Source organism: Pan paniscus, chromosome 5 (genome assembly GCF_029289425.2).
Source record: "Pan paniscus chromosome 5, NHGRI_mPanPan1-v2.0_pri, whole genome shotgun sequence".
NCBI classification, from domain to species: Eukaryota; Metazoa; Chordata; class Mammalia; order Primates; family Hominidae; genus Pan; species Pan paniscus.
In genome coordinates this window covers 39,072,443-39,090,302 of record NC_073254.2, presented here as the reverse complement: position 1 = coordinate 39,090,302, position 17,860 = coordinate 39,072,443, and the positions used below count along the sequence as shown (strand labels likewise).

Here is a 17,860-nt window from a genome sequence, read left to right as displayed (position 1 = left end):
AGTGAGCTCTAGAAATGTATTTCTTGTATGAAGTGTGAGATTCAATGACATTGGGGTCCTGGGATCAGCATGGGGACATATAAGACCTCTGGCAAAAACTCAGCAAAATGAACCCACTTCTATTAGGCCACAAGAAGGACCCTTTCTTTTCATCCCAGTAGTCCTCTCACTTAAAGTATTAGTAAAAAGGATGAGTTGTCTTCTTTAGAAAAACTGAACGTGGAGGCAGCCAACTGGACGGTGAGAGGCGAGGAAGACTTCTCCTGGTTTGGATACTCCCTTCACGGTGTCACTGTGGACAACAGAACCTTGCTGTTGGTTGGGAGCCCGACCTGGAAGAATGCCAGCAGGTGAGGCTGATGCTGGGGGCTGGGAACCATGAACACAGGGGCAGGTACCTGCTGCTGTGGAGCGCACTGAGCGTGAGGCTGAGGGAAAAAGGCTAGGAAATGCTTGACTTTTGAAGGAAAAGCCAAGGCTCTGGGCAAGATTGCAAATTCTCCTCCTTAGAAATTTAAAAATACAATAGACAAGTGTATTATTTTCTCACAGTTCTGGAAGCTAGAAGTCCAAGATCAAGGTTGAGGTCAGAGGGTTGGTTTCTCCTGAGGCCTCTCTCCTTGGCTTGCAGATGGCTGTCTTCCCTCTGTGTGTGTCTGTGCCCCATTCCTCACTTCTGTTTTTTCTTTTGGGAGGAGGGGGTGAGGGTTCACTCTGTTGCAAAGGGCAGAGGGCAGTGGTAACTCACTGCAGGCTCGAACTCATCCTCCTGCCTCGGCCTCCTGAATAGCTGGGACTACAAGTTGTGTGTGCCCATGCCTAGCTAATTTTTTTTTTTTAATTTAAAAACATTTTTGTAGGGATGGGTTTTTGCAGTGTTGCCCAGGCTCGTCTCAAACTGGCCTCAAGTGATCCTCCTGCCTCTCCTCTTCTTTGAAAGACACCAGTCCTATTGGATCAGGATCCACCCAAATGACCTCATCTTAACTTAATCACCTCTTTAAAGACTCTGTTTCAAATAGTCACATTCAGAGATACTGGCGGTTAGGACTTCAGTGTAGGGATCGGGGAGACCACCACTGAGCCCATAACAGTAGGTACCCCTATATCTCTATCCCAGAGAGTCTGCTGGGAGGCCTGTCAGTTGGGAGGCAGGATGGTGGGTGTGGCACCTGGAGAGCCTGGATGTTGCGATTAACTCCAATAGTCCCCACACTTCCAGGCCTAGGGTCACAGAGACAGAGAGCCTGCTGGGAGGCCTGGATGGGGGGAGGTGCATTTCCTTTCCTTGCACCTGAGTACCTGGCCAGCTGTCAGTCTTGTGCCCTGGCAGCTAAGCCCAATGTGCTTCATTCTAGGCTGGGCCATTTGTTACACATCCGAGATGAGAAAAAGAGCCTTGGGAGGGTGTATGGCTACTTCCCACCAAACGGCCAAAGCTGGTTTACCATTTCTGGAGACAAGGTATGACAAGCCCTCCCCACACAGGAGAGTGGACACTCCAAGGAAGTTTTCTCACCTATACAATATTGATTTATTGTGTCTCACAGGCAATGGGGAAACTGGGTACTTCCCTGTCCAGTGGCCAGATACTGATGAACGGGACTCTGACACAAGTGCTGCTGGTTGGAGCCCCTACGTACGGTAGGTCACACGCTGTGAAACTGTGCTTCCTTTCAGTCATGTGGTTGCTTGTACACGTTGTATTGGAGGAAAGTGATGAGATCTGGAGCTGAACAGATCTAGGTTTCAATATTTCTTTTTTTCATTAGTAACATTCTATGTAACTTTGGGGAAGTTACTTAACCTCTCAGAACTTTTGTATCACCATCTACAAAACTGAAATTGTAAATACTTATTTCAGGCCGGGTGCGGTGGCTCACACCTGTAATCCCAGCACTTTGGGAGGCCAAGGTGAGAGAATCACTTGAGGTCAGGAGTTGGAGACCAGCCTGGGTCCGAACATGGTGAAACTTTGCCTCTACTAAAAATACAAAAATTAGCCAGGCGTGGTGGTGCACACCTGTAATCCCAGCTACTCGGGAGGCTGAGGCAGGAGAATCGCTTGAATCTGGGAGGCAGAAGTTGCAGTAAGCCAAGATCATGCCACTGCACTCCAGCCTGGGCAACAGAGCAAGACTTCATCTCAAAAATAAAATAAAAATAAAATAAAGTAAGATAAAATAAAATTTGTGTTTCAAAGGTTTGTTGAAAATGACATATGAAAGTAACTTAGTGTATTTTTAAAGCCCCGATCCCGTGGAACTTGGAGCCAGAGAAAAATTGTATAAGTCACTTCACTAGGAATAGGTCCACTATGAGGACCTATCTTTTATTTTCCTTTTTTTAGACAGTCTTGCTGTGTCGCCCAGGCTGGAGTGCAGCGGTGCGATTATGGCTTATGGCAGCCTTGACCTCCTGGGCAAAGTGAACCTTGCACCTCAGCCTCCTGAGTAGCTGCGACTACAGGCAGTCAGCCACCACATTATCTAATTTTTTATTTTTTGTAGCGAGAGGGTCTCAACATGTTGGCCAGACTGGTCTCTAACTCCTGGGCTCAAGTAATCCTCCCACCTTGGTCTCCCAAAGTGCTGGGATTACAGGCATGATCCACTGCACCCACCCCTGAAAACATACTTTATATAAACCATTATTTTGTTTACTTTATGGGAAAGATAGTCTTTAAAAAAAAACAAGAACCATTTCCTCCCAGATTATAAAGGTGAATTATGCTTATTGTGGAAACTTCTGAAAATACAAGGAAATATATAGAAGGAAAAAGAAATCACCCCTTACCCAGATATTTAAAAACTGAAGCTTATACTATATATGATATTGTCATGCCTAATTTTTTTACTTATATCTTAAGCACATTCTCATGTTAGTAAATATCTTCTAAAACATGACTTTTGATATCTGCATTGCATTTTTTTAATGCCAGCATTACTAACATCATCCTGTTGCTGGAATTGTAGGCTTGTTTCCAGTTTTACACTATTGTGAACAAGTAATTATTGAACACTCATGTACCTAGTCTTTGACTGCCTTTCTGATTAGTTTTTTGGATAGATTCCTGGAGATGGAATTACTGGAGTAGAGGTTCTAATCTTTCTAAAAGCTCTTGTTATATATCATCAAACTATTTTTCAGAAAGATTGTTGTTTCTTGCAATATGGGAAAGATTTGAATAATAAGCAGAAGTGGGTCAGACAGGCGGGGTGCAGTGGCTCACGCCTGTAATCCTAGCACTTTGGGAGGCAGAGGTGGGTGCTTCAGTTGAGGTCAGGAGTTAGAGACCAGCCTGGCCAACATGATGAAACCCTTAAACCTACTAAAAATACAAAAATTAGCCAGGCATAGTGGCACACTCCTGTAATCCCAGCTACTCCTGAGCCTGAACCACAACAATTGCTTGAACCCTGGAGGCAGAGGTTGCACTGAGCCAAGATGACACCACTGCACTCCAGCCTGGGTGACAGAGTGAGACTCAGTCTCAAAAAAAAAAAAAAAAAAAAAAAAGTGGATTAGGCAAAGGAATGGCTAAATTTTTCATTAAATCGAAGACACAGCATTGTAACAAAAAAAAAGTGCTGACTTAGCTTTGGAATCATGTTGGAAGCCAAAAGAATGAGGGTCATGATAACTCAGTATACCACTGGAGGCTATTTGAGTAAGCAGCAAGACTGTTTCTCATAAAGGCAGAATGTTGGCAAACTGACAGACTGCATCTGCCACCCAGAAGGAAAGCTGAGGGCAGTCACGCCCCAAGTGCCGTGTTTCTTGTGATTAGGCACATCTGAAGCCTGTTAATAATAATATGAACCTGTGATCAATTAAGCAGCTGACCAATCGTTATCTCCTCCTCCCTGCTTTTGCTAACCAATAAATGGGAAGGGCTGTGGAAGCTCGGGAGCTAGCTGCCTTTGCTCACTAGAAGCAGGGAGCTCTCTTCTTCCTCGGTTCCCCTTCCTTTAAAACAGTTGCTTTTGCTTCAAGTTTTCATTTCTATGTTCGTCCTCCTTCGTTCAGTCTTGTAATGATGCTCTCAAGCAGTAACAGTAGTAATTGCTGTAATGACGGTCTCAAGTAGTAACCATAGCAGTCAGCCGCAGAATCATTTTTGCTTTTCAGAGTCTAGGGAATGATTTCTAAGCTCTTGCAACACACATTATTAACTTTATTTTCTTCACCACTCTTTCTACCCAAGTGTTGTGAATTAGAGTTTCTCAGACTTTCTTGGTTTTGGTGCCCTTTCTCTCTCGATAATTTTTTTTCCTGTGATAAAGTACAATATAAAATAGAAGGTCAGGCATGGTGGGTCATGCCTGTAATCGCAGCACTTTGGGAGGCTAAGGCAGGAGGATCACTGGAGCCCAAGAGTTCAAGACCAGCCTGGGCAACACAGTGAGACCCTGTCTCTACAAAAAATTTTAAAAATTGGGCCAGGCACAGTGGCTCATGCCTGTAATCTTAGCACTTTGGGAGGCCGAGGTGGGTGGATCATGAGGTCAGGTGATTGAGACCATCCTGGCTAACACGGTGAAACCCTGTCTCTACTAAAAACATAAAAAATTAGCTGGGCGTGGTGACGGGCACCTGTAGTCCCAGCTACTTAGGAGGCTGAGGCAGGAGAATGGCATGAACCCCGGAGCCAGAGCTTGCAGTGAGCTGAGATTGCGCCACTGCACTCCAGCCTGGGTGACAGAGTGAAACTCCATCTCAAAAAAAAAAAAAAAAAAAAAAATTAGCCAGATGTGGTGGCATGCACCTCTGGTCCTAGCTACTCAGCAGACTAAGGTGGGAAGATTGCTTGAGCCCAAGAATTTGAGGCCAGCCTGGACAATATAGGGAGACCCCATCTCTACAGAAAAAAAAAAAAAAAGGTAGGCATAGTGATGGGCACATGTAGTTCCATCTACTGAGGAGGCTGAGGTGGGAAGATCACTTGAGCCCAGGAGTTCAAGGCTGCAGTGAGCTATGAATCACACCACTGCACTCCAGCCTGGGCAACAGAGTGAGACCCTATTTTTTAAAAGATAAATAATAATAGAAAATAAGTTTAATTATAACTTTTATGTATGTATATAATATGCTAATTTATAACATGTATATAAGTATACTAATATACAATATAAATGTATATAATATGTATATATTATATATACATGTATGCCTATATATAATGTATGAATGTATATATAACTATATATTATATATAAATATAAATTAATGTCACAATCAGGTTATTGTTATTGATATATTTCACCCAAATTGTTCAGATTTTCCCATTATTACTTGTATTTTACTTGTATTTCACCCACACAGTTTGCGGGGCCCAGTTCCAAATGAAAATGCAGTGCCCCTTGTTAAAACATTGTTGACAATTTCAAGTCAGAGACAGGACAACATGAAGACAGGCATAGGTCCTTTCGAAATGCAGTGCCTGTGTGACCACATGGGCACATGCCCTGCATTTATGTCCTAACCACTTAGCTTCTCTCGGCACTGTACAGCTTTTCAAGTCTTGGAATCAGGTTAGACACAACTTTCCTCATTTCCTAATCCACAGCAATTTTTTCATAGTACCTGCTTTTTATCACAACCATCCCTGAATATGCAGCTTTGCAAAGATGTGGCATCACTGAAACGAATGCAGGACTCTCGTGTCGTAACTGTGACTGGCCTCCACCCAGTAGTTCGTGTGGTGTCAGATGTCACTGTTGTCTTTGAAATGTCAAAATATCTACAGCATCTTTGCGAGTTCACTGAAGCGCTTCAGCGTGCAGTTTGGGAATCACAGCTATAAGGCACAGATTAATCTATATTTGAGATTTTTGATATACTTTTTTTTTGAGATAGAGTCTCGCTCTCTTGCCCAGGCTGGAGTATAGTGGTGTGATCTCAAGCTCACTGCAGCCTCTGCCTCCCAGGTTCAAGCAGTTCTCCTGCTTCAGTCTCCTGAGTAGCTGGAACTACAGGCACGCACCACCATGCCCAGCTATTTTTTTATTTTTATTTTTAGTAGAGATGGAGTTTCACCATGTTGGCCAGGCTGGTCTCAAACTCCCGATGTCAGGTGATCTGCCCGCCTCGGCCTCCCACAGTGCTGGGATTACAGGCGTGAGCCACTGCGCCCAGTCACTATACCATTTTATATCAGGGGCTTGAACATCCGTGGATTTTGGTACCTGTGAGAGGCCCTGGAACCAATCCTTCGGGTATGCTGAGGGATGGCTGTGTTGTTTATAGTAGTAAAAAGCTAGAAATAGCCTAAATGTGAAAAGAATCAGATTTAAAATTTTATAATCCACAAAATCTCCATTTTGTTTAAAATGTGTGTTTATAGATATCTGCCTACCTACCTACCTATCTCACTTTCCAGAAAGAAATATATATAGTATATACATTTTCTTCTTTATGCTTTTTTTTTTTTAATAGTTGGAGTCTTGCTATGTTGCCCAGGCTGGCCATGAACTTCTGGGCTCAAGTGATCCTCCCATCTCAGGTTCACAAGTAGCCGGGACCACAGGCATGTGCCCCAACACCTGGATTATGCTTCTTTTTTTTTTTTTTTTTGAGTGTTTTTTACACTTTTGATAATGATCAAATATAAAAGATCTTCTTGACATCTTCATAGTTTTCACTTTTGCAGTAATCCTGAAAGCTGGTGACATTAAGTAACTTACAGTTGATAATTTTTCTTTTTAAGCCATAGGGTCTTGCTCTGTTGCCCAGGCTGGAGTTCAATGGTGTGATCACAGCTTACTGTTACCTTGAACTCCTGAGGTCAAGCGATCCTGCCGCCTCAGCCTCTTGAGTAGCTCAGACTACAGGCACATGCCACCACACCCTACTTTTTGTAGTGATGGGGTCTCACTGCATTTCCCAGGCTGGTCTTGAACTCATGAGCTGAAGTGATCCTCCTGCCTCAGCCTCCCAAAGTGCTGGGATTATAGGCATGAGCCACCATGCCTGGCAAGTTTATAGTTTTTCTGAGACACAAATATGAACCACATTACAAGACGATATCCTCTTTCCTGTGGTTTTCAAGAGAGTAGAGTTGGTGAGATGCACCTGTGTTTCACAGTAGCTCTTTTGTTTTCTGCTCCCTCCGCTGGAAGAAAAGTTCCACATGAGAAGTAAAACACTTGTGTGTGTATTTAAAAAATACCCGCCACCTCTGCATCCCAAACACAACCCTAGGGACTAGTGCTCGTGGCAGAAATTAAGGCAATGTGGAGGTCTAAAAGATAATGGTCCTTAATCAGAGGGTTTAAGCATTACAGAAGGAATTCTATGTTAACTAGAAGGTATAAGCATTACAGAAGGAATTCTGTGTTATAGTAGCATTCTAGAATTTGGGAATTCATAAAGGCCTCTGCATGTAGCCCTTTTAAAAGCCAAAGTTCTTCAGAATTATTTTCAGTACTGAAATAATATAGAAATGCCTACAACATTACCTTGAGTTTTTTCTCCTTGTCTAAATGTGTATGATAATCCATTGTTTAATTTGCATGATTGAGAAGGTGAGGTGTTTTGAATGGCTGAAATTTCCAAGTGTCTAGATTCTTCTGTTTTAATTCTGAAGAATTAAAAAAACACTTTGATGAAATTATTTTAAATTATATGCTTCTCTAACAGACTGTGATGCATGTTAGAGATTTGGGAGTATTGATTAATTACAATTCTTCCTCGTCCTTGTGCATTTCAAATCATTTCTGAAATAGATTCATGAATCATTCAGAGGGATATCAAAATATGTACTTTTGAAGAGCTGACATAGTTGGATTAGAGAACACAGTCTCAATGGGCAGCCCTATTCAGGCTTTCTAATTCTTGCTCCGAAAGCTAGACCTTGGGGTGACTTCTCTGAGATTCTTCCACATGCACTGGGGCCAGTGTTCGTCCTGTGGGCGGCAGAGCCAGAGGGAGAAGCCTCAGGTATCCTCTTGCCATGGAAGGACTGAAGCAGGGAGTAGACAGAGAGCTGGAAGTGTTACTGGATTCCTGGGCGCTCCAGGGAGCTCATGGTTCCTTTAGGAGGCACGAAAAGAAAGGGAATGTGGCTGGGCTTGGTGGCTTGCACCTGTAATCCCAGCACTTTTGGGAGACTGAGGCAGGCAGATCACGAGGTCAGGAGATCAAGACCATCCTGGCTAACACGGTGAAACCCTGTCTCTACTAAAAATACAAAAAATTAGCCAGGCGTGGTGGTGCGCGCCTGTAGTCCCAGCTACTTGGGAGGCTGAGGCAGGAGAATCGCTTGAACCCAGGAAGCGGAGGTTGCAGTGAGCCGAGATCATGCCACTGTACTCCAGCCTGGGTGACAGAGTGAGACTCCATCTCGATAATAAAAAAGAAAAGGAATGAAGATTTTCTCTTATTTCAACTTTTCTTGATATTTTGGGCTTTCACTCTGAATATTAACTATTGTGCTGGCACATTGTTCTCTTAGGAGACATTGTGTTAGGTCATGTTGTTTACCCTGTATCAGAAAGCTCCAGATTGCTGAGCCTTTAAAATAGTTTCTTATTTCCTATTGTTTTCTAGCTGTTATTTCTGACAGTTGTTGCTGACTCTGCTTTGAGCCCTCAGTGGCTTCTAGTGGACAGTTTCCTATAAACAAGGCACAAGTTTGTCTGAAAAAACAGGTCAAATTAGCTCAGTTTTACACACAAAACTCAGTGGACGCTGACGTGAGATTGTATCCACGCACTGACACTTTGCCAGCATACGGCAAACTTCTCAGAGGGCCACTAGCCCCATCAACCCACAGGTGCCATTTATATTTCTGAAATCAAAGCTGTGTTCCAAATAATAAAGTTTACAGTGAAATTCCAACAACTAGCTTTGAGTTTGTTCAAAATTCATTAATTCAAAAAACACTTTATTAAATACTTGTACAGAACCAAGCACCATGCTAGGTACAGGGGATAGAGAGACAGAGACGTGACCGCATTTCTTGTGGAATGGGTGCCTGATGCAGAAGACACAGAAGTGAATGCAGAGCGATGCTGCCCTGCCATGGGTATTCAGAAGGCACTGGGCACAGCTCATGTCCCCTGTAAAATGCTTACCTGAACTCAGAGGTCCTGGGGTCAGGACACAATCACTTGCCCATGTTTTGTGGGCCCCAGCTGTCTGCAGTTCTTGCAGTTCTGTAGCGTTTGTGCCCAGAGCTAAAGTCCCACTGGACTCGGTGTTATTATGTATGGGAGCACATGGAAGCGGCCTCTTCTCTAGACCAGCGAGATTAGGAAAGGCTTCCCAGAGGACGGGACACCTGAGCCAAATTCTGCAGGGTGAGCAGGAGTAGCCAGCGGAGGGATGTGGACAGGGGAGCACGAGGAGCATATGCCTCTATTCCAGGCAGACAGCACATCATGTCCAAAGGCCCAAATTTAAGACATAGATCGGGCTGTGGTTTAAGTTCATTTTGGTGAAGTGTGGGTGAAAAGGTTAATGGTGCTAGATCCCCAAGTGGGAGTCAGATTCTGTAAGGCCTTGTGAAGAGTTTGGACTCCATCCAGAGTCCACTTGCGTTTGGATATGTCAGTCATGGGGGTGACCTAGGCAGTTTGTGATACGAGAAAATAAAAAGGTGGTTGTGTGGAGACGGTATTATGGGGATAAGACTGGAAAAAAGAATACCTGCCTGGAGGGAAATCACTGAAGCTCTCTGGTGTTTGTGCCTTGGTGCCCAAGCTGGTTGTACCTCCCTGACTGCCGGAGATGACCAGCACCGAAACCGACTGTCCTGTAGGATCCCGAGTGATCAGTGTCACTTGAGGATGGGGTGCTATTCCGTGTTCTGTAATGCCTTCCTTTCTGTGAGGCCAGCAGGAACTGTGGTTTGTTTCAGATGACGTGTCTAAGGTGGCATTCCTGACCGTGACCCTACACCAAGGCGGAGCCACTCGCATGTACGCACTCACATCTGACGCGCAGCCTCTGCTGCTCAGCACCTTCAGCGGAGACCGCCGCTTCTCCCGATTTGGTGGCGTTCTGCACTTGAGTGACCTGGATGATGATGGCTTAGGTAAGAAAGGAACAGGACCCTTTGACAAGAATTGAGTCCCTTTGCCCAGGGGGTGGGTCCCCTAATTGGGTCATCTGGGCTCTGCCCTTGTAATTGACAGCCCAGTGGCCCAAGGACCTTTAGACAGATCTTGAATGAGGCAAGACCAGAGAGGGAGTTGCACTTCTTGAAGCTGGTAATATGAGAATCACCTGTAGTAATTGCTATTGATGAATGAAGTAGGAAACAAAAGCCTTTGCCAGGATGAAATCACGGCCGACTAAAGGAGATACTAATATTATTTGCAAGAGGTTGGGTTAGGATCCAGTAGCGGAACAAGGAAAAGATGACAGTGAGGAGTCAAATACTTCCTTCTGTCGGTTTTTATTGTTTTCAGATGAAATCATCATGGCAGCCCCCCTGAGGATAGCAGATGTAACCTCTGGACTGATTGGGGGAGAAGACGGCCGAGTATATGTATATAATGGCAAAGAGACCACCCTTGGTGACATGACTGGCAAATGCAAATCATGGATAACTCCATGTCCAGAAGAAAAGGTAAAGTGTTCTACAGAATTCTATACCTTATTGGGAAAGGATCATTAATTGCTGATTCCTTGTTAACTCATGTCCACTATAAAGTGCTTACCTGAATTCATACCTCTTGGGGTCAGGACACCATCATCTGTCCATGTTTTGTGGGCCCCAGCTGCCTGCAGTTCTTACAGTTCTGCAACATTTGTGCCCAGAGCTAAAGTCCCACTGGACTTGGTGTTATGTAGGTCCCTGGTCACACAGCCTGCCACTGCTTGGTTAGGCACCCACAGCACAGAAGAAAGAAAACAGGCCATGGCCATTGGAGTTTCTCTTTTTAAAATAGAGACGGGTTCCTGTTCCATTGCCCAGGCTGGAGTGCAGTGGTGTGATCATGGCCCACTGCAGCTCAAACTCCTGGGCTCCAGTGATTCTCTTGTCTCAGCCTCCCGAGTAGCTAGGACTACAGGCATGTGCCACCACACCCGGCTAATCTTTTTATTATTTGTAGAGATGGGGCCTCACTATGTTGCCCAGGCTGGTATTGAACTCTTGGGCTCAAGCACTTCTTCTACCTGGCCTCACAAAGTGCTGGGATTACAGGCATGAGCCACCATGCTCGGCCAGCCACTGGAGTTTCATTAAAACGTCCTCTCTTTTGCTTTTTGTTTCATTTCTTTGTTTATTCCTTTTTTGGGTGAGTTTCCTTAAGTTACATTTCCTGGGCCTAAAACATTTGGCCATTATTTAACTTTTTTTTTTTTTTTTTTTTTGAGACAGAATCTGGCTCTATTGCCCAGGCTGGAGTGCAGTGGCACGGTCTCGGCTCACTGCAACCTCCTCCTCCCAGGTTCAAGCCATTTTCCTGCTTCAGCCTCCCGAATAGCTGGGACTACAGGCATGCACCACCACGCCTGGCTAATTTTTTGTATTTTTAGTAGAGACAAAGTTTCACCATGTCGGCCAGGCTGGGATTACAGCCCAAAGTGCTGGGATTACAGGCATGAGCCACCGTACCCCACCTATTTTAAAAAATTTAAAATTATTTTTTAAATTGCAAAATTAGTGAAAGTTTATTATGAAAATTTTAGAAAATACAAAAATGTACAAGGAGAATTAAAAATTATCTACCTAAAATTCCACTCTGCAGAGCTAATACCTGCTTACCTTTAGAGCGGATCCTGCTAGTATTTTTCCTATGAATTTAATTACTACCATTTATTGTGCATTTAGTATACATATGCTAAGAACTATGTATCATTTAATCCCCATAAAAGCTATGAAATTGGCTGGGCGCGGTGGCTCACGCCTGTAATCCCAGCACTTTGAGAGGCCGAGGCGGGCGGATCACGAGGTCAGGAGATCGAGACCATCCTGGCTAACACAGTGAAACCCTGTCTCTACTAAAGATACAAAAAATTAGCCGGGCTTGGTGGCGGGCGCCTGTAGTCCCAGCTACTCAGGAGGCTGAGGCAGGAGAATGGCATGAACCTGGGAGGCGGAGCTTGCAGTGAGTCGAGATCGTGCCACTGCACTCCAACCTGGGCAACAGCAAGACTCCGTCTCAAAAAAAAAAAAAAAGAAATTAATATTATGCCCATTTACAGATTAAAAAAATTAAAGATCTCAGCTGAGTGTGGTGGCTTATGCCTGTAATCCCAGCACTTTGGGAGGCTGAGGCAGGAGGATCCCTTGAACTCGGGAGTTCAGCACCAGCTTGGGCAACATAGGGAGACCCTGTCTTTTTTTTTTTTGAGATGGAGTCTCGCTCTGTCGCCCAGGCTGGAGTGCAGTGGCGTGATCTCGGCTCACTGCAACCTCCGCCTCCCAGGTTCATGCCATTCTCCTGCCTCAGCCTCCCAAGTAGCTGGGACTACAGGCGCCTGCTACCACGCCTGGCTAATTTTTTTGTATTTTTAGTAGAGACGGGGTTTCACCGTGTTAGCCAGGATGGTCTCGATCTCCTGACCTCGTGATCTGCCCAAGACCCTGTCTTAAAATAAAAAAATTAAAGATCGGCGAGGAAGTTTATTCAAGGTTACACTGCCAGGAAGGACAGGGTACAACAGAGATTTGAACCAAGATCTGATTCTAAAGCCTACCCTTAAATATTACACTATGTGCGTGCATATTTTGGTTAACAATTGTGATACTATTGTGCATAATTTGTGCATAATTTTGTAACTTTTTTTTGTTTTTAATAGAGTCTCTCTCTGTCATCCAGGCTGGAGTGCAGTGGCATGATCTCGGCTCAGTGCAACCTCCACCTCCCAGGTTCAAGCGATTCTCCTGCCTCAGCTTCCTGAGTAGCTGGGACTACAGGCGCACACCACCATGCCTGGCTAATTTTTGTATTTTTAGTAGAGACGGAGTTTCACCACGTTGGCCAAGCTGGTCTTGAACTCCTGACCTCCAGTAATCCGCCTGCCTCAGCCTCCCAAAGTGCTGGGATTATAGGTGTGAGCCACTGTGCCTGGCTGTAACTTGATTTTTCTTTCTACCTAACAATATACCGAGAACATTTTCTTATGTTATCTGATATTCTTATATAATACGATATTTACCGGCGGATGAGTATTTTATCTACAGATAAACCATAGTTTATTTACCCATTATTCAGGTAACTATTGTTAGTCAATTGTGCCATTTCCAATTTTCATTGTTTTAAATAATATGGTAAATAGTCACATAAACGTTTTTATACATCTGGTTATTTTTCTGACCTGTATTTCTATAAGTAGAATTTCTGGGGTCAAAGGGCATGCACATTTGTAAGTCTAATCAAGAAATGTAGAAATGAGGCTGGGCGTGGTGGCTCATGCCTGTAATCCCAGCACTTTGGGAGGCCGAGGTGGGTGAATCACCTGAGGTGAGGAGTTCGAGACCGGCCTGGCCAACATGGTGAAACCGCCTCTCTACTAAAAATACAAAAAAATTAGCCGGGCGTGGTGGTGGGCGCCTGTAATTCCATCAACTCATGAGGCTGAAGCGGGAGACTTGCTTGAACCTGGGAGGCAGAGGTTGCAGTGAGCTGAGATCACGCCACTGCACTCCAGCCTGGGCGACAGAGCAAGACTCCTTCTCAAAAAAAAAAAAAAAAAAAAAAAAAAAAAGTAGAAATGAGGGTATAAGGGTATAATTAAAATTGATTTTAAAAAGCCACACAAACAGTAATAACATTGTCTCTCTCCTCAATTTTTTTCTTCAGGCCCAATATGTATTGATTTCTCCTGAAGTAAGTATCCCTTGAAAGACTGAAGAAAGAAAAATTACCAAAACAATGCCCCTTGGTTTATTTTAAACGGATAAAGTATTACACTATGTTCTTCAAAGCCCATTAACAGACGGCATGTTTTACAGGCCAGCTCAAGGTTTGGGAGCTCCCTCATCACCGTGAGGTCCAAGGCAAAGGTGAGCCCAAGGACTGAACTTCATTGATGTTTATGTTAGTACTACGGGTGGGATTTGGTGGTCTCACTTGTTAGGCTTATTTCAGATTTTATTTTTATTTGAAAAGGAGAGGAACACACAGAAAGTAACATTCACATATAATCTCATCACTTCCTTGGTGGAAAGTTTCCCTTTTTACTCTTCCTATTTTATCCTCTACAGCAGGGGTTGGGGCCAAGTCGTCTGCCACCTAATTTTGTAAAGCCATAAACTAAAAAAGTCAGCTCATGTTGAGATGGTTGAAAAGAAATCAAAACAGAATGTTTTGTAACATATGAAGTTTAAACGGCGGTGCAGTTTCAGCGCCCACACAGCTGTAGTGGAACATAGCCAGGCTCGTCTGCTGTGGACTGCACGTGGCTGCTGTCGTGCTGCCGTGGCAGAACTGACTGGTTGCTTTGGAGACTGATGCCCCACAAAGCCTAAGTATTATTATCTGCCTGTTCCCCAAAATTGTTTGCTGGCCCTTGCCTTAGAAAATAACCATTATTAATATTTTGCTATTTTCTTCCAGACTTTCAGAGTTTTTTCTTTCTTATTTTTTATACAGAACCTTGCTCTGTCGCCCATGCTGGAGTGCAGTGGTGCAAATTTGGCTCACTGCAACCTCCATCTCCCAGGTTCAAGTGATTTTCCTGCCTCAGCCTCCCAAGTAGCTGGGATTACAGGTGCCCACCACCAGGCCCAGCTATTTTTTAAAAAATTTTTTGTAGAGATGGGGTTTTGCCATGTTGTCAAGGCTGGTCTCAAACTCCTGGCCTCAAATGATCTGCCTGCCTCTGCCTTCCAAAGTGCTGGGATTATAAGCATGCATCACTGCACCTGGCCCAGAGTTTTTCTGTTTTTCTGTGGCTTCAGAGATACACACACACACCTTTTTTTTTTTTTTTTTAAGACAGAGTCTGGCTCTTGTCACCTAGGCTGGAGTGCAATGGTGTGGTCTTGGCTCACTGCAACCTCTGTCTCCTGGACTCAAGTGATCCTCCAACCTCAGCCTCCTGAGTAGCTGAGACCACAGGTGTGTGACACCATTCCATGCTAGTTTTTGTATTTTTAGGAGACAAGAGTTTCACCATGTTGCCCAGGCTGGTCTTGAACTCTTGGGCTCAAGAGATCCACCCACCTTGGCCCCCCATTTTTTTTGGCTATTACAGACAAGGCCATAGTGAGCATTCTTGTACCTATCTGTAGCTTTTTATAATTGAGCAAGTATCCCCACAGGTGAGAATCTTAAAAGTAGGATTGCTAGATCTAAAAGTGTACACAGTTTAAATTTCGATATGGCAGATTAAAAAGTTTAACCTTGGCTGGGTGCGGTGGCTCACACCTGTAATCCCAGCACTTTGAGAAGCCGAGGTGGGTGGATCGCCTGAGGTCAGGAGTTCAAGACCAGCCTGGTCAACATGGTGAAACCCCGGCTCTACTAAAAATACAAAAAATAGCCGGGCGTGGTGGTGCATGCCTATAGTCTCAGCTATTCGGGAGACTGAGGCAGGAGAATTGCTTGAACTTGGGAGGTGGAGGTTGCCGTGAGCCTAGATGGTGCCACTGTACTCCAGCCTGGGCTATGGAGCAAGACTCTGTCTCAAAAAAAAAAAAAAAAAAAAAAGTTTAACCTTAAAATATACCTGTAAACCACTGATTGCATTCATCCACTGTATAGGCTGTAAGAAATAAAAACAAAGAGAGGGCAAAGTCCCTGTTCTTGAAAATAAGATTTATATACATGGAAAGTCAAATAAAATGCAAATTAGTATAGGATTAAATGCTAATGAGTAGTCTGAAGAATAAGTCTTAACAGTGGGTTGAAGGGCTACAGAAGCCTTCATAGATTTTTATATATAACCAGGTCTGTAAGACTTGTTAAGTGCTGTGGACCAGGTTCCTGTGGACCAGGGTGGAAGGTGGGAGGAGGAAGAGGATTAGGAAAAATTGTGGTGAAACTGCCCTCTAGTGGCCAATAATTTAAGTGACCCATTTACAGGCAGGTCTAAAAATGTAGGATTAACCACACCACAAAAATATGGTTATTAACTTTATGGGAAAATTCTCGGAAGGTCTGATCACAGGGATCCTTTATATGACAAGCTTGGCTTATATCTAAAATTTTATTTGTTTCAAAAATTAGTCATTGTCAAGAACCCATTATATGAAACTATACATATATCAACTGTAGCTTACATCAGTTGAGAGTAGTGGTATATATAGATTATCTAAAAGTAACTTACATTTTATTCCTTTTTGTAAAACACTGCAAATGTACCTTCCTAATTATTGTTCACCTGGGTTAGTGTTAAAATTACTTCACTTTTCCAGCACATACCTGAGCTTGGGGGCATTGAACGCTCTGGGTGTAAAGATAAATCAGATGTTATGTTTCAAAAATGGGCATTGACAATCAGAGGATGATCAGAGTGGCCTTTTTCTGAGATTTGGGTACAAGTTATGTTCTGAAGATTCCTTCCTTTCTGTGGCATAAGAGCATTCAGTAATGAAATTAGTCGTAACAAACTAGAATTAGGATCCGGCGTCTACTTAAGTAAGTAGTGCTCTCACTGTCTCTGTATTTCAGAAACTTCTCATGGGGCTGCCTTCCATCAGCTCAGGAGCCTCAGCAGAGCAGTAACTGAGTGTGTAGTGAGCAGTGTTGTATCAAGCACCTGTGAGATAGACAAAGAAACCTGAGACATGGTCCCAGCCCCAGGTGCTTGTAGTCTAGGTGGGAAAATACAACAGGCCCACAAGACCATCCAGGTTGGTGTATGATGACCAAGAGCCAAACGAAGTCAGACAGCAACTGCAGCGGAAGTCTCTGCTGGTGGAGTCAGGGAAGGGCCTGCAGAGGTCATGGGCCCGGAGCTGCATCTGGAAAGATGACTAGACTCTGACAAAACAGAGAGAAGCCGAAGGCCAGGCGAATTTAGTAAATGAGTAATTCCATAAATTGGGAAAGAGAGGGAGAATAAATTACCATTTGATGCTGTTTTCTTAAGTGTAGATTTTCCCTATTAATTGACACTGGGTATTAAGGGATAAGATAAGCACAGGGCTAAGCATAGTGTCTGACCCATGATACAACCTCAACAAATTTTAGCTATTATTATTATTTCTAGATTTCATCAGTAGTTTTCAAAATTAAATAAGAAGCTGTCATATCCTGCTCTGACCAAAATACTGTCAGCCAGTTTGATCACCCATACCTCATGTGCCAGCTTTGGTTCAGAATAACTTTTGTCAGTTTCCACAAATCAAATCCAACCTCGGAATATGAAAATTTGCCACCACTGAAAATGTTTAAAGACCAGGCATGGTGGCTCACATCTGTAATTTCAGCACTTTGGGAAGCCGAGGCAGGTGGATCACTTGAGGTTGGGAGTTCGAGACCAGCCTGGCCAACATGGTGAGAGCTCGTCTCTACTAAAAATACAAAAATTAGCCAGATGTGGTGGCACATGCCTGTAATCCCCGCTACTCGGGAGGCTGAGACATGAGAATCACTTGAACCTAGGAAGCAGAAGTTGCAGTGAGCTGAGATCACGTTACTGCACTCGAGCCTGGGTGATGGCAAGACTCTGTTTCAAAAAAGAAGAAAATGTTTTAAAAACTTGTAGCAGGTTTTGAAGGCAATTCTGAAAGATGGGTCCTAAAATGTTTTAAGCAGCAGGGTAGGTGGGAGGTGCGCTAAACACATTGACAAAGCCAGCTTCTAGGGGAAGTCCTTATTATTCAAGATATGTTTTCCACATTGTACCAGAACTAAGCATGCACTGCCCTACTTCTCCTTTATGATTTATGTGCCATAATAGGGATTGGGGTGAGCGTCTTTAGCTGCAGTTTTCAGAACTTACAGATGTGAGA

At 43.8% G+C, this 17,860-nt stretch overlaps 1 protein-coding gene across 2 annotated transcripts in view; it reads left to right on the top strand.

Annotated features, from left to right (window-relative positions):
• GPLD1 (glycosylphosphatidylinositol specific phospholipase D1) overlaps positions 1-17,860 on the top strand; it is a 72,884-nt gene that overhangs the window by 49,699 nt on the left and 5,325 nt on the right. For both annotated transcript variants that reach the window (XM_003823195.6, XM_034961540.3), the window contains 7 exons: positions 209-350; positions 1,359-1,464; positions 1,551-1,644; positions 9,863-10,039; positions 10,416-10,576; positions 13,761-13,787; positions 13,913-13,963. In XM_003823195.6, the coding sequence (XP_003823243.2) occupies positions 209-350; positions 1,359-1,464; positions 1,551-1,644; positions 9,863-10,039; positions 10,416-10,576; positions 13,761-13,787; positions 13,913-13,963 (758 nt within the window). The remainder of the gene's footprint in view (positions 1-208; positions 351-1,358; positions 1,465-1,550; positions 1,645-9,862; positions 10,040-10,415; positions 10,577-13,760; positions 13,788-13,912; positions 13,964-17,860) is intronic.